The 17,371-nt window shown below is 38.3% G+C and overlaps 1 protein-coding gene across 1 annotated transcript; it reads right to left on the bottom strand.

The window, feature by feature from the left end:
- Positions 1 to 1,388: 1,388 nt before the first annotated feature.
- On the bottom strand, positions 1,389 to 1,974 carry LOC100772563 (peptidyl-prolyl cis-trans isomerase A-like). The gene has a single exon (XM_027429553.2). The coding sequence runs from the start codon at positions 1,956 to 1,958 to the stop codon at positions 1,464 to 1,466; it is 495 nt and encodes a 164-aa protein (XP_027285354.1). The 5' UTR covers positions 1,959 to 1,974; the 3' UTR covers positions 1,389 to 1,463.
- Positions 1,975 to 17,371: the final 15,397 nt, after the last annotated feature.

Here is a 17,371-nt window from a genome sequence, read left to right as displayed (position 1 = left end):
AAATCAAACTGGAAGTTTTCAAGTGGTGTTAAGAAGAATCCCCATAATGGCTTCTGCCATTTTATTCAACTGTTTCAGTTTGCTTCAAGTCCTATATATTGTTTGGCAGATTTTTCTGACTGCAGGTGGGCCATATCCAACACTGTTAGCAAAATCATTGATGAAACTTACTCAGAATTGGTTTGACACAGACTTTAAGGTAATCCTCATGAACTCCATTTCCTGTAACTCTGCTAATGTGAAATCTCTTCATCTACAGTCCCCATCTGTGACCTACTACAAACCTTACAGAACATGTCTAGGGTCATTTCTGTGGATATTGGGTTTTGTTGATCTATTGTTTTCTTGTGTTGTGTTGTGTTGTTTTTACTTCAAGAGAAATGTGATTCTCTATCACCTTTATTTTCTAAATAAAGTTCCTTGTATTAACAGTCAATGCTTATTAATTGTACAATTGAAAATACAGTTCTTATAATAATTTACTAATACTGAGTATTATTGATCTTTTAGCATACTGATATTATTATTAGTTCAGGTATTAGAATAACCCTTCAAGTTCAAGTTTTTTCTATGAACTAATCCAATACCCTAAATAGTATGTTATAATTTAACTGTTGCACTGGACTAAGAGGGAAGAAAATGTCTAGAGATTTGTCACATTGAGAAATGTAACAGGACAGCCTAGGAAAAAAATATTTGGACACCTCTTCCATGTGGGGGTGTATAAAACATAAACAGCAATAAAAAGAAAGGTACAATAAAGGAAAGTGCTTATAAAAAATCTAGACAGTTAACTGCATAAAATCAATCTCTCCTGAGAATTAAAAATTGTATACCAATCTCACAGGAGCATTTATTCTATCCCAATATATAACTCTTTTGTGTATTCTGTGATAAAATTCTCAAGTGGACAATTTAGTTTAAATAAATCATAATAGATAGTGCTTCCGGGGAGTAGAAGAAGCACTTAATCCTGTTAAGTGAACATGAATTTGATCCTAAATATTAGAACAGAACATCACTAGAGGTAAAATTCAAATAATGAACAGGCAAGAGCAGTAGAATTAGAAATACAAACTAAAAATACATATGAGATAATAGAATAGTGACAGACAGAAGGACTGTCAACTGCAGAATGTTATTCAATCGCATTTATTATACAAAGAAAATATGAATACATGGAAGTGTCAAGTAGGGAAAAACACAGGGTAAATAAGTTGGTTTAAAGAAACCCAACATAGATTTTTCATTCTTCTTCTTTTTTTTTTTAATTCTTACTTAGTTATTTCACAATCATAAACTGCCATCCAGCTAGACTTGGAGGGGAATGAGGAAAATATGGAACCCAAAGAATTTCAATGAGAGCAGAGATGACAGGGCATTGCGAGCAGATGGGGTGGGGATGCTCTCCTGAGCTACACAAGGAATGGTCTGGTAGGTAAGAAGCCCGCAAGTCAAAAGAATTAGAGTTGCCCATAGTCGGAAATGGTGATCTTCTTGCTGGTCTTGCCATTCCTGGACCCCAAACGCTCCCTGGCTTCCACAATGTTCATGCCTTCTTTCAACTTCCCAAAGACCACATGTTTGCCATCCAGCCACTCAGTCTTGGCTGTGCAGATAAAAAACTGGGAACCATTTGTGTTTGGTCCAGCATTTGCCATGGACAAGATGCCAGGACCTGTATGCTTCAGGATGAAGTTCTCATCCTCAAATTTCTCTCGGTAGATGGACCTGCCGCCAGTGCCATTATGGCGTGTGAAGTCACCACCCTGCCGCATGAATCCTGGGATAATTCTGTGAAAGGAGGAACCCTTATATCCAAATCCTTTCTCTCCAGTGGTCAGAGCTCGAAAGTTTTCTGCTGTCTTTGGAACTTTGTCGGCAAATAGTTCGAAGGAGACGCGGCCCAAGGGCTCGCCATCGGCCGTGATGTCGAAGAACATGGTGGGGTTGACCATGGCTGCAGGAAGAGGCAACAGGGGACAGCAGCGTCTGCAAAGTGGCCCAAAGTAGATTTTTCTAAAAACAAAATACATTAAACATATTGCAGAGATAAGCAAGTGAATGGGGTTAAAGATCTTTCAGAAGGCAGCCGGGCAAGAACAAAACCAGGAGGCTAGTGGCAGAAAAAAAAAAAAAAAGTAAGTTTGACAAGTTACATAGTCTGAATAAGCAGAACTATGTATGGATAAATGCTGTAATCAGGCTGAATTATGAAATAAAGAATTTAAAAATTTGGAAGTATTCATTGGAAAATGAAGCTAATAAAACTTAAAATAATAAGCAAATTAAAAGAAAATAAAGATAAAAATCAAAATTAAAAGTTTTTATTATTACACTTGATAATACATAGGATGTTCTAAGAAAGTAAAGACATTTCATTCTTCACGGAATTTCCAACTTTCTCAGAAAGTAAACAAATCAATAACTCCAGGAAGTCGCTAAAACTGACGACTTTCACCAGGTCTCTCCTTCCCCAAACATATAAATTGTAAGAACTGCTGAGGGACATGCTCAAACAAGCTAAGCTCCCCACAGAAAAGGCATAAATAAACATCACTACCTCAAAAACAAGTTCCAGCCGGGTGTTGGTGGTGCACACCTTTAATCCCAGCACTCCAGAGGCAGAGGCAGGCAGATTTCTGTCAGTTCGAGGTCAGCCTGATCTACAGAGCGAGTTCCAGGACAGGCTCCCAAGCAATACAAAGAAACACTGTCTGGAAAAAATAAACAAGAAAACAAACAAACAACAACAACAAAAACAACAGGTTCCAGCTTCCATGGGCAGTCACCCACACTGGGGTGGACCTGGGTGATGTAGCTATCTTTGAGTCATTTCTAATCATGGAAGTAACCTTTCGCCCATATTCCTGTCAGTTACCGCTAAAACACTCACAAGTTCAACTTCTGTGATATCCTGCGGTCCTTCATTGGGTCCCCTATCTCAGATGAGCAGACGACTATTTACCTCTCCTCATAAGTAGGGTCACAACACCCATGTTGGCTTCAAACATGTGATCTTCCTGCTTTAGCCTCTCTACTTCCTGAAATACAGGTGCTGCCCCATGGTACACACACAATAAGTTAATGAAATAGAAATAAACACTAAACATATTTAAAAGAGTCAATAAATGAAAAAACTGATACTTTGGAAAAGTTAATAATCTTGATCAAAGTCTTTACTGAAATTCCCAGGGATGACAAATGAAGGTACGTAAAATAATAAAGAACATAGATAACTGGTTAATGACAAAGGACAAAAGTTTAATTGAATATTACAAAGAGATTGGTGACTATCCCAATTGTCATCAGAGAGGTTTCATCCAGTAACTGATGGAAACAGATGCAGAGACCCACAGCGAAGCTTTGGGTCGAGCTCTCTAACCCTGCTGAAGAGAGGAAGGAAGAATTGCACAAGCCAGGGGCATCAAGGACATGAAGGGAACTAACCTGTGCTCTTAGGAGCTCAGAGTCTGGACCAACAGCTGGGGACCCAGATTGGCACAACTAGGCACTCTACATAATTAGTGATAGTTGTATGGCTTGGTCTATTTGTGGGAATCCTAGTAGTGGGAGCAGGGACTGTCCCCAAGTTTTTGGCTGGATTTTGTGACCCTATTCCTCATACTGGGTTGCCTTGCTCAAACTTAATACAAAGGGAGGAGTTTAGTCCTACCTCAACTTAATATGTCATGCTTTGTATACTGTTGGAAGGCCTGCCCCTTTCTGAACAGAAACAGGGAAGGAGTCAATTGGGAGTGTATGAGAGGGAGCTGGTAGGAGGTAATAGGAGGAGAGGAAAGAGAAGGAACTGTGGTCAAAATGTAAGTAAATGAATAAATTCAATTAATAAAATTAATATTATGATGAACTCTTCACTTTTCTTTCTATTGAACATAGATTTTTTTCATACACTATATCCTGATTATAGTTTCTCCTCCCTCTTCTCCTCACAGTTCTCATCCCCTCCCTCCAGATCCACTCACTTCCTGTCTATTAGAAAATCCTTGAAGATAACAACCAAACATGATGAAATAAAATATAGTAGGATGAAGCAAAAACTTTCATACTAAAGTTGGACACAGCAACACAACAGGAAGAAATGTGTTCCAAGAGCAGGCACAAGAATCAGAGACCCAGTGGTTCTCACAGTCAGGAGTCCCATAAAACTAATAATCGAAAATCTATAATATACACACAGAGGACATATTACAGACCCACACAGGTCCTGTGCTTGCTGCTGAAGTTTCTGTGAGCTCATACATACCTTGTTTATTTGATTCAGAGAGCCTTGTTCTTCAGTGTCCTCCATCCTCTCGGGCTCTTACAATCTATTGGCCTCTTTCTTGGGATTCCCTGAGCTCTGAGGGGAAGGATTTGATGAACACCTACCATTTAAATTCTTTCTCCATGTAATGGCTGGCTATGGATCTCTGCATCTGTTCCAACCTGACACCTGAGCAGGCCCCTTTGATGATGACTGAATAAGATACTAATCATGAGTATAGCAGAATATCATTTGGATTCATATCACTGAATATTTTTATTTTAAGCGACCAGTAGCATTTGGTTTTCCTCTAGATCTTTGCAATATATATCCTCTGGTTCTTGATTACCTAAGCAGTGTTGGGTATGGGTTCCTCTTCATGGAATGGGCCTTACATCAAATCAGACATTGGTTGGCTACTTCTACAAGTTCTGTGCCACCATTGCCCTAGCATATTTTGTAGGCAGGACAGACTGTAGTTCAAAAGAGTTGTGACTCAGTTGGTTTCTACATTTCTCTTTCAGGAGACTTCAGAGCAAGTACCTTCTTATATCAACGAGACGAGAACATAGGAGGTCTCCATGCAGGCACCAGCTATAAGAATTGGTAAAAATATTTTCCAAATCTAGAGGCTATTTCTTTGTCTAGTTGATGGTGTCTGTTTCCTTAGAGAATTTTTTAAATTTTTGAGGTACCAAACTATTGGTATTAGTGCTTGCACTACCAATGTTCTCCTTAGAAATTTGTCTCTTGTGCCAATATGTTCAATGTTATTCCCAACTTTCTCTCCTATCAAGTTCAATGTATGTGGTTTCATATTGAGGTCTTTGATTCATTTGCATTTGAGTTTTGCACAGGGTGATAACTATGACTCTATTTGGAATCTTCTACATGGAGACATCCAGTTTGACTAGCACCATTTGTTGAAGATTAGACTTTATTTTCAAGTGTATATTTCTGACTCCTTTATCAAAATCAGGTGGCCATGGGTGAATGAATTTATATTTGTGCCTTCAATTTGATTCCATTGATCGATTTGTCTGTTATTATGCCAATACCATGTATTATTTTACTACTTGTGGTACAACTTGAAATCAAGAATGATGAGACCTCTAGCAGTTCTTTTGTTGTTCAGAATTGTTTTAGTTATCCTGGGACTTTTGTGTTTCCATAAGAAGTAGAGAATTGTCTTTTCAAGGTCTGTAAAGGATTATGTTTGAATTTTAATGGAAACTACATTGAATCTATAGATTGCTTTTGATAATATGGTCATTTTTACTCTTTTGATCCTACCGATCCATGAGCAAGGGAGAGCATTTTACTTTCAGATAGCTTCTCCAGTTTCTTTCTTCAAAGACTTAAAGTTATGTTATTAAAGTCTTTCACTTGCTTCATTAGACTCACCCCAAGACAATTTATAGTATTTGAGACTATTGTGAAATGTGTCCTTTTCATTTATTTCTTAATCCATTTGTTATTTGTATATAGGTAGGTCATGGATTTTTTTTCTTTTAGTTACTCATTATCTAGCCATTTTGATGAAAGGTGTATCAGCTTTAAGAGTTCCCAGTGGGAAATTTTAAGACTCACTTATACATACTATCATATCTGCAAATAATGGTACCTCAACTCTTACTGTTGATGGCAGTACTGTAATGTTATGTGCTTCAAAATATAGGAAAGCAGAGGAAATGGTTATGGAGTATCTATGGAATAGAACTCTTCAGATCTTCATGATTGCAAGTTATACAAGAAGAGATACCTTTTTGTGAGACTTTAGGGATATGTATCTGTGTGTGTGTGTGTGTGTGTGTGTGTGTGTGTGTGTGTGTGTGTGTTTAGCTGCATGTTATGCAGAATTTTCTGTTGTTTTCCTTTTTTATTTAAATTAGAAACAAGTTTTTTTTACATGTCAAGCTCAGTTCCCTCTCCCTCCACTTCTGCCCTGTCCCCCACTAACCCCCTATCCCAACCCCTTTCTGCTTCCCAGGAAGAGTGAGGCCTTCCATGGGGATCTTCAAATTCTGTCATATCGTTTTGAACATGGCCTAGACCCTCCCCAGTGTGTCTAGGCCCCCCAGTGTGAAGAGGGCTCCCAAAGTCCATTTGTGTACTAGGGGTAAATACTGATCTACTGCGAGTGGCCTATGCAAGATTTTCACAGACTAAATTGCAGTCGTCGTTCCTATGTAGGAAGATTATAGATAATGAAGACTTTCTATTGAATAAAGGATGATTATCTCTTTGATTTTTATTTTCTTTTCCTAATATCATGCCTTAAAGATATTAAAAGTTGAGTTATAATTTCTATACTCTTATTCTATTCTGTTGTCCCTAGTGTTTATTAGACCAATGAGAAGAGTTGAAAGGATTTTGATAATATAAAAATCCTGAACTGACAATCACACACGGAGCTTTGAGAGAACATCTAAATTCCACTGTTGCTCAAGATGAAAATATTTTTATCATGTAATTGAAAGACAAAAGAAAATCCCAATGAAAACACTGAAGTAAGAAAGAGAATTTTTAATTTTCTTCAACTAAAAAAGGAATAATTATTTATAGTACAGAATTATTTTTTTATATTATGAACCATGACAATGGGTAGTATTGTCAAAATCTAATATACAAAAGGAGAAAAAAAAGCATAGAAGTAGAAATGGGGACTAGAATTAAAAAAAACAAAATATCAGCATTGCAGAACAGGACAATTTGTATTATTAGTATTATTATTTTCTCCTAATTCTTAAAGATTTTATTTTTTAAAAGAAATTAATGAAGCCAATTACAAAAATGAAAAATTTCATAACAAAAAATCATAGTTACTGATTTTCCCTACATTTCTCCACATTTCCCTACATCACTCTTATTCCCCTGGATCTGAAGGGATTCTACAAAATTTCTGCTCTGGGTGGACACATTTTGTCATTGTCCACATGTACAATTTCATGTTAGGAAAGAGAAGAAAACAAAACCAAACAAAATCGACTTCTAGAGCTTAGCCCGCTGAGGCACTTACAAATAAATATCTCCATTTTGGAGTTGTATATTAGATGTTATAGCCAAGCAGGTGACACGGGCTCCTGATCCAGGGCAGGCTCTGCCAGAATTTCCTATTAAACTGTCAGTCAACAGACACTAGGTGACAAAAAGGACCAAGTCACACATCTTATATCCTAATTTATTATTCCCCCAATCACAATATTCATGCAGCCTCCAAACCAAATGAAATAATCATAAAAAATGGCCAAATTTCAACACATAGGCAAACATACCAGAGAACCACTTATAATTAAGAAAATAAAATCTTCATCCTTTCATGGTTATAATATATAAGTGCTGAAACACGAAAGTAAACAATGGCACCATTCTGGATGAGTCCTTAGTATACAAAGTTACACAGTGGAATTAATTTAGATACAGATGTGCACTTTGTCCATATGTTTAGTGGCCTGTCATTACAATCAATGTTTTAAAACAGGGCAGAGGGGCTGGAGACACGGCTCAGCAGTTAATAGTACTTATTTCTCCCCCAGATCCTGAGTTCAGTTTCCAGCACTCACATCGGGTGACTCACAACCTCTTTAAGCACCTGCAATCACAAGTGCGCCCCAACACACACACACACACACACACACACACACACACAGAGGCACACACATAACTCAAGTATAAAATAAATCTTTTTCCTTTTTTATTATTTTTATTAGTTCAAATTAGGAACAAGCTTGTTTCACATGTCGATCCAATCCCTTCTCCCTCTCCTCACCCCCATCACTTCTCCGCCACCCAGACCTACCCCACATCCCATCCACCCTCCACTCCCTAGGCAGGGTAGGGCCCTCAACCTGGGCTCTGAAAAGTCCACCACATCATCCTGGGCTGGGCCTGTGGCCTTCCCCATTTGTCCAGGGCAAGAGTGCATCCCTTCATATGAGATGAGATTTCAAAGTCCCTCTTACACCAGGAAAAAAATACTAATCCACTACCAGGGCCCCCCTGGAGTGCAGAGGCCTCCTCATTGACATCCATGTTCAGGGGTCTGGATCAGTCCTGTCCTGGCCTCCCATACAGCATCTGGGGTCGATGTGCTCCCCCTTGTTCAGGCCAGCTATTTCTGTGGGTTTCTCCAACCTGGTACTGACCCTTTGATCTTCATTCCTCCCTCTCTGCAACTAAGTTCCAGAGTTCAGTTCAGAGTATATCTGTTGATGTCTGTCTCTGCTTCCATCAGCCACTGGATGAGGGCTCTAGGATGGCATAAAAAGTAGTCATCAATCTCATTTTAGGGGAAGGACATTTAGTTTATCCTCTCCACCATTGCTTGGATTGTCAGTTCGTGTCATCGTTTTGGGTCTCTGGAAATCTCCCTAGTGCCAGATCTCTCCTCAAACCTATAATGGCTCCCTCTAATATGCTATCTCTCATCCTGCTCTCTCTCCTCTATACATCACCCAACTCAATATTTCTGCTCCTCCATTTCCTCTCCTCCACTCCTTTTCTCCTGCTCTCAATCTGGCAGCTCCCTCTCCCCTACACTCAAGCTTCCAATTAGTTCAGGATTTCCTGCCTCTTCCCATTCCTGGGGTCCATTCTTTTATCCCTTAGAATCCTTCATGTTTGCTAATTTTTTGGTGAAGAGGATTATAGGCTGATAATCCTTTGCTCAATGTCTAAAATTCATATATGAGTGAGTACATACCATTTTTGTGACTGGGTTACCTCACTCCAGATGGTTTCTTCTAGTTCCATCTGTTTGCCTTCGAATATCAAGATTCCAGTCCTTTTTTCTGCTGAGTAGTACTCCATTGTAAAAATGTACCACATTTTCTCTATCCATTCTTCAGTTGAGGGGCATCTAGGTTGCTTCTAGTTTCTGGCTGTTACAAACAATGCTGACATGAACATGGTTGATCCTATGTCCTTGTTGTATGAACATGCATTATTTGGTTCTATACCCAAGAGAGGAATGGCTGGATCTTGAGGTAGACTGATTCCCATTTTTCTGAGCAACCACCATATTGATTTCCAGTATGGTCTTACAAGTTCGCACTCCCACCAGCAATGGAGGAGTGTTCCTTTTTCTCCACATCCTCTCCAGCATAGATTGTCTTTGGTAGTTTTTATTTTAGCCATTCTGACAGGTGTGAGGCGGTATCTCAGAGTTGATTTGAGTTGCATTTCTCTGATGGCCAAGGATTTTGAACACTTTCTTAAATATCTTTCTGCCATTTCAGATTCCTCTGTTGAAAATTCTCTATTTATTTCTGCACCCCATTTTTTAATTTCATTGTTTGGTGTTTTGGTGGCTAGCTTCTTGAGATCCTTATATATTTTGGAAATCAGCCCTCTGTCAGATGTTGGGTCGGTGAAGATCTTTTCCCATTCTGTGGGAGGTCGTTTTGTCTTACTGACTGTGTCCTTTGCCTTGTAGAAGCTTCTCGGTTTCAGGAGGTTCCATTTATTAATTGCAGAACTCAGTGTCTGTGCTACTGGTGTAATGTTCAGGAAGCAGTCTCCTGTGCCAATTTGTTCAAGGCTATTTCCCACTTTCTCTTCTAGAAGATTCGGTGTGGCTGGATTTATGTTGAGATCTTTGATCCATTTGCGCTTAAGTTTTGTGCATGGTGACAGGTATGGATCTGTCTGCAATTTTCTGCATGTCCGAATCCAGTTGTACCAGCACCATTTGTTGAAGATGCTATATTTGTCGATTGTATAGATTTAGCATCTTTGTCAAAAATAAGGTGTTCATAGGTGTGTGGGTTAATATCAGGTTTTCAATTCGATTCCATTAGTCTATCTGTCCATTTTTGTGCCAATACCAAGCTGTTTTCAGAACTATGGCTCTATAATAGAGCTTGAAGTCAGGGATGGTGATGCCTCCAGAAGATCCTTCATTGTACAGAGTTGTTTTGGCTATCTTGGGTTTTTTATTTTTCCATATAAAGTTGAGTATAGTTATTTCAAGGTCTGTGAAGAACTGTTCTGGGATTTTGATAGGGATTGTGTGGACTCTGTAGATTACTTTTGGCAAGATTGCCATTTTTACTATGTTGATTCTACCTATCCAAGAGCATGGGAGATTTTTCCATTTTGTTTAATTTCTTTCTTTAAAGTCTCAAAGTTCTTACTGTACAGATCTTTCACTTTTTTGGTTAGTGTTACCCCAATATATTTTATGTTGCTTGTGGATATTGTGAAGGGTGATATTTCCCTGATTTCTTTCTCATTGGATTAATCATCTGTATATAGTAGGGCTAATGATTTTTTTGAGTTAATTTTGTATCCTACTACCTTGCTGAAGGTTTTGATCAGCTGTAGCCTTTCCCTGGCAGAGTTTGTCGGGTCACTAATGTAGATTGTCATATCATCTGCAAATAATGAAAATTTGACTTCTTCCTTTCCAATTTGTATCCTTTGATCCCCTTTTCTTGTCTTATTGCTCTAGCTAGAACTTCAAGTACAATATTGAAGAGATTTGGAGAGAGTGGACAGCCTTGTCTTGTTCCTGATTTTAGAGGAAACGCTTTGAGTTTCTCTCTATTAGTTTGATATTGGCTTTTGGTTTGGTGTATATTGCGTTTATCATGTTTAGATATGTTCCTTTTATTCCTGTTCTCTCCAAGATCTTTATCATGAAGGGATGTTGCATTTTGTCAAAGGCCTTTTCAACATCTAGTGAGATGATCATGTGGTTTTGCTTTTTCAGTTTGTTTATATTGTGGATTACATTGATGGATTTTCATATGTTAAACCATCCTTGCATCACTGGGATGAAGCCTACTTGATTATGGTGGATGATTTTTCTGATGTGTTCTTGGATTCCATTCACCAATATTTTATTGAGTATATTTGCATCAATGTTTATGAGGGATATTGGTCAGTAGTTCTCTTTCTTAGTTGCATCTTTGGGTGGCTTTTGGTATCAAAGTGTGTGTACCCTCATAAAAAGAGTTTGGCGATGTCCCTTCTGCTTCTATTGTGAAGAACAGTTTGAGGAGTACTGGTATTAGCTCTTGTTTGAATTTCTGGTAAAATTCTTCAGTGAAGCCATCAGGCCGTGAGCTTTTTTTGGTTGTCAGGCTTTTGATGACTGCTTCTATTTCATTAGGGGTTATAGGTCGATTTAAACTGCTTATCTGTTCTTGGTTTAATTTTGGTAAATGATATCTATCCAGAAAACTGTCCATTACCTTTAGACTTTTGAATTTTGTGGAGTACAGGTTTTCAAAGTATGAACTGAAGATTCTCTGGATTTCTTCAATGTCCATTGTTATATCCCCCTTTTCATTTCTGAATTTGTTAATTAGCCTGCTCTCTCTCTGCCTTTTGGTTAGTTTGGATAGAGGTTTGTTTATCTTGTTGATCTTCTTAAAGAACCAACACTTTGTTTCATTGATTCTTTGTAATGTTTTCCTAGTTCCTACTTTATTGATTTCAGCCCTCAGTTTGATTATTTCCTGGCATCTACTCCTCCTTGGTGAGTTTGCTTCTTTTTGCTCTAAAGCTTTCAGTTGTACTGTCAATTCTCTACTATGACTTTCCTCCAGTTTCTTCATGTGGGCACTTAGTGCTATGAACTTTCCTCTTAGCACTGCTTTCAGAATGTCCCATAAGTTTGGGTATGTTGTGTCCACATTCTCATTAAATTCTCTTCCTCAACCCAGGAATGGTGCAATTGGGTATTATTCAATTTCCATGAATATGTAGGTTTTCTGCAATTTGTGTTGCTGTTGAATTCTAGCTTTAAAGTATGGTGATCTGATAAGATACAGGGGGTTATTTCAATTCTTTTGTAACTGTGGAGTTTTGCTTTGCTGCCAACTATGTGGTCAATTTTTGAGAAGGTTCCATGTGGTGCTGAGAAGAAGGTATATTCTTTTGTGTTTGGATGGAATGTTCTATAGATATCTGTTAAACCCAGTTCGGTCATAATTTCTATCAGATGCTTTGTTTCTTTGTTAAGTTTCTGTCTGGTGGGAAGGAAGAGAGAGGTGTTTCCAGACTCAGGTAGCTCCTCCCTGGCTGGGCAGATCTATTCCAAACAAGCTCAGGCCCAGAGAAATCGGAGTGAATGGGGCTTTGGACAGGAGTTGGGCAAGGGCAGAGGGTCACTCACCTTGGTATGGGAGAGGTCGTCGGAGTGGGAAAGAAACAATAAATCTTTTTTTTTAACTGTGCAGGAAAGTTATTCCATATTTGTTACATTCCCAAAACAAACTTCCTCACTGCCAGGCAGTGAGCTCTCCCCTAGACATACAATGCTGAGGAAGACCAGGATGACTCCTATTGGAGCCTGGCAGACTACTTCTCAACTAACTAGATTCAAATCAGTTTCAATAAGTACATGTCTGGTTAGGATGGGACTGTTCCTTCCATCCCCTCTATCTTTTCTTTTGCATCCCATCTCTACTGTTTTCTACTCATCTAGACTTTCCCCACAGAAGCAAACTGATAAAAAACGAGAAAGGACATAGACACAGAAGTATGTCAATTTAAGCAAGAGCACTGAACCCTGGAACCACCTACAGCATCCACTGGGACAGGAATAGGAGGGCAATGGGAAGCTAAGCAAAGGGATTTCAACTTAGCTCTATGTTCAATCCAGCTGCCTTGCCACAACTTCCAGAAGATTCTTTCCTGTCAGTACAGAATGAAGCATTAGGTATAGAATATATTCTGGTATTTACAGATCTATCTATCTGTCTGTCTGTCTGTCTGTCTGTCTGTCTGTCTGTCTGTCTATTAACAGCAAAGATTTAGGAAAACTTTCTTCTGGAACTCCAATTGGCCTCATTATTTATTTGTATTTATAAATTCTTGGCTCAGCTCCAGAAGCTAAATAAAAATACTCTGTCATTTTATGTAAAACAGGAATACAAAGTGACTATAATATATCTAACTGCTGAGTAGAAGGTCTGGGAATTGAAGCAGGATGATAGACCTTGGAACTCATGATCTCCATTACGGTCATAGAAGCTGACTTCACAGCCTTAGACCTCTCTAGGAAGACAACACACTGATGAACATGAGGCAATTGCAGGTTGAAAGAGCTCAGTGTTTTAAATCCAAGGCAGTTGGGAAATCTTTATGTGGGCTAAAGTTGTAACAGTCAAATGACTATACATATGCTACTCAGGATGGACTAGAAAAAACTCAAATATCTTCACATGATATAAAAGCATATATTATTATTGTTATCGTCATCATTATTATCATCGTCTATCTGTCTCTACAATGAGTCAGCTGGAGCAGTCTAGTTCTCTTCGATCCTTAGAGACACACATGGTCAAAACATTTATCTTTATTTTTAAAGTTTTTTTTTAATTTTTTATATGTATATGTACATGTGTGATCTACAGTTTCTGCCACATGTGTGAAGTTGCCCACATAGGCTGGAAGTGCATGTTAATCCCCTTGAATATGAGTTACAGACAGTTGTAAGCTACCTAATGTAGGTGTCAAAAACCAAACTCAGCTGCTTTGGAACAGCAGCAAGTGTTCTTAACCTCAGAGACATCTTTTTAAGCCCCAAGTATATAATTTAACAAGGTTTCCATAATTTCCAGGAAAGTATTGAAATATGAACTGCCAAGCCCATGTTAGATGAGCACCTTTCAGATCCCTTCTGTATAGAACTTGGAAATACACAATACATGGCTATACGTCCACCTACTGTGCGATAGTAAACCACAACTTCCCAGTCCTGTCTACTCATAATGAGTGCCCATTGATGAACTGCTGACCATATCCCCACAGGCCTTACTCTCCCCCACTTACTAGTAACCATCATTATATTCTTAACTTCGACATCCCTGCTTTTAGATTTAACAGAGACGTGAGTATATTTATTTTTCATTTACTTTTTCTGTGTACCTGGAATATTTCACTTAACATAGTGATCCTCCAGCTCCAACCATGTAGTCATAAGAGACAGGATTTTATTCAGCTTCATGGGTAAATAGTATTCCACAGTGCATACATACCACATTTTCTTTATCAGCTTATCTACTAATGCATGCTTAGCTCATTTCCATGTTAAGTATATGTTATACAGAACCTCAGATGTCTCTTCCACATAGTTATTGTATTTCCTTTGGATATATATAATGCATCATGGAATTCCTGAATCATAACATAGCTGAAGTCCTCATTTTATTCAGGGAACTAAATATTTTTTTATGGCTGTGCTAAATGACATTCTCATCAAGTATGCAAGAGTTCTATTTTATCCACATCTCACCAGTACTTTTAATTTATAGTCTTTTGGGTAGTGTTGTTCTCATTGTGGCGACAGGACATTTCAGTATGGCTTTTTAAATTTTAGTGTTGTATTGTTGTTGTTGTTGTTGTTACTCTGTTCACATGCTACAGTGTATCTCTGTCAGAAGACAACTTCTTGAAATTTGTTCTCTTCTTCCACCATGCATGTCCAGGGATTAAATTCAGGTTACCTGGCTTAGCAGCAAGCATCTTTATTTATTGAGCCATCTTACTCTGTCTCATTATGGACATTTAACGTGTTTTTCTGTGGTTTCATTTCTATTATTTTATTTTAGCATGCACACATATGTGTGGATGTGGGTTTGCATGTGTGTGCTACATGCATGTATATTCTTGTGGGGCTAGAAGAGTCCATCAGACCCTGTGGAGATGGAGTTACAGTTGGTTTTAAGACACCCTTTGTGGGTGTTGGGAACTGAATGTCTCAAACAACATTCATTACTCTCAACCACTAAGCAATCTCTCTAGCCCCTTTGTAAATACTTTTAATAGTGTACATACATTGTAAAACTGACAGGTTTCACAATGACATGTTCTTCCAAGTACATCGAATACTTTGACTGCATTCACCACGTTACCCACTCTCTCCATCCTTCATCATTCATTGATCCTTCTTCTTTTCCCAATTTATCACTTTCCTGATATTGGACAATTTTTGAGCCTCTTGCTCACTTATATGTGTTCTTTTTAGAAATGGCATAGTTTATTTTTGAAATCAAGATACTTCAGATATTTTCTTTGCTGCTAAGTTTTGTATTTCTTATAGATTCTGTGTATTAGTCTATTTTGAAATGTATGGCTTACAGGTATTTTCTCCTATTGTGCAGGTTATGTGTACATCCTGTTGATTGTAGCCCTTGATAAACAAAAGCATTCATTTTGGGATGAACTCATTATTATATTTTTACTTTTGCTTCCTAAAGTTTTGAGTCTTTTTTTCAAAGCAGGCCTTACCTATTTCAAAGTGTTGAAGCATTTCCACTATGTGCCCCCAGCAGATTTAAAGCAGCAGATATCATATTTAAGACTTCAACTTATTTTCAGTTGGCTTTTATAACTGGAAGAAACAGGTATCTGGTCTCTCTCAGTCCTCCACGTGTGTGAACATGTACTTCCATAGCATCATTTGCTGGAAAGAATATTCACTTAAGAATGGGTGCACTTGGCCCATGTTTCCATGCCCAGTCAGCTATGAATTCACAAGTCTATTCCCTAATACATCCAATACCAAAATAAAAGTGAACTTTACCACCAGAATTAGCCAAACTACCAAGTTTGTGACAGTTCCTCCAGTCTGCCAGCCTAAAACAAACTGCAAGAAGACAGGGTCCTGAGATAGTTGTAAGGAGAGAATATACACAAACTTTCCCCACCACTGACAATAAATTTATGTTTAGTAGTCCCCAAGGCACCAGTGATTTGTAGCTATTCCAACATTTTTCAAGGTCACTGAGGATGGAACGCTTCCTCATATTCAGCACTTACAAAACCAGGAGCAGGACTTCCATGACATGGTGAATGCAGCCCAGATACAGGAAGGAGGGACTGGGCCTTCCCCCAAATGATGTGATGGACATTGACTGTCCCCCATGGAGGGCCTCACTATCCCTGAGGAGGTGGTGGGGGTGGGTTAGAGGGTTCGGAGGTAGCATGGGATGATGATGGGAAGACAAGGAAATGGAGGGTGGATATGTAAATGAGAGTGCTTCAAAAAAATATAAAAATGCCGGCCATTGGTGGCGCACGCCTTTAATCCTAGCACTCGAGAGGCAGAGGCAGGCCGATCTCTGTGAGTTCGAGACCAGTCTGGTCTACAAGAGCTAGTTCCAGGACAGCCCCCAAAGCCACAGAGAAACCCTGTCTCGAAAAACCAAAAAAAAAAAAAAACCAAAAAAATACAAAAAAAAAAAAAAAACAAAAACAAAAATAGAATGGCCTCTCAATGAAGAAACAGTATTCTGAACTTTCAAAAGAAACCATAAGGTTAATTGTAGCTAGAGGTTTGCTAGTAAAGAACAAGATATAACAATGCCCTCCCAATAGTTAACCCAAGAGGGACTGTCAAGCAACTGGACAAGAATGAAACCGCCTCAGATAAAGCTGTCTGTTCTAGTAGCTCTCGAAGTAGAATAAGCCTCCCTAAAATGTAGGTCAGCATGATGATCTCATTGGCTGACCTTTGCCCATTCTCACCCCATTGAGTGCTCTACTCAGCTATTTTCTCTGTGTCTCATTTGAATTCTTTCAATGGTGAACACCAGGATAATGGATCTTAAGGAAGATCAGAGCAAGATTCTTTTGACAACAAGAACAGAAAGCTGATGTCTCCATACCTATTGCACATCACCTGCTTCCGGAGCTGTTTAAAGTCAAAGACTCCTGAAACTGCTCACATGTTAGTCCTTACTTTCTAAAGCATTACATGAAAAACAAATGCTGAGTTAACATTAAATAATAAAATATTTTATTGTTTTCCGAGAATAATTTGTCAAAAGATCCTTGAGGGGAAAAGACACATATTTTCAAATGTGCAATTTAATATTGACTTGTGTTTTTGTTTTGTTTATTTGTTTGTTTTTGACTACTTACATTTTTTTCTTCCTAGTTGTGAGCAACTTGATTTTTGTAGTAAATCCAAATAGTTATGTTCATATGACTTATATTTAAAATGAAGTGAGCTAAAAACTTGTCTGTCCTTAGTTCTTCACACACTTCAATTATGCTCAGACTGTGATGTCAACATTTTCCTACAGCTACTTAATACATTGCTCATTTTTTAATCCCTTTCCTCATTATATCTATTTAGGACAGTTCCCT

Source organism: Cricetulus griseus, chromosome 8 (genome assembly GCF_003668045.3).
Source record: "Cricetulus griseus strain 17A/GY chromosome 8, alternate assembly CriGri-PICRH-1.0, whole genome shotgun sequence".
NCBI classification, from domain to species: domain Eukaryota; kingdom Metazoa; phylum Chordata; class Mammalia; order Rodentia; family Cricetidae; genus Cricetulus; species Cricetulus griseus.
This window is presented reverse-complemented; position numbering and strand designations above follow the sequence as displayed.

Coding starts and splice junctions, on each gene's coding strand:
- LOC100772563 (XM_027429553.2), bottom strand. CDS start 1,958: ATGGTCAACCCCACCATGTTCTTCGACATCACGGCCGATGGCGAGCCC.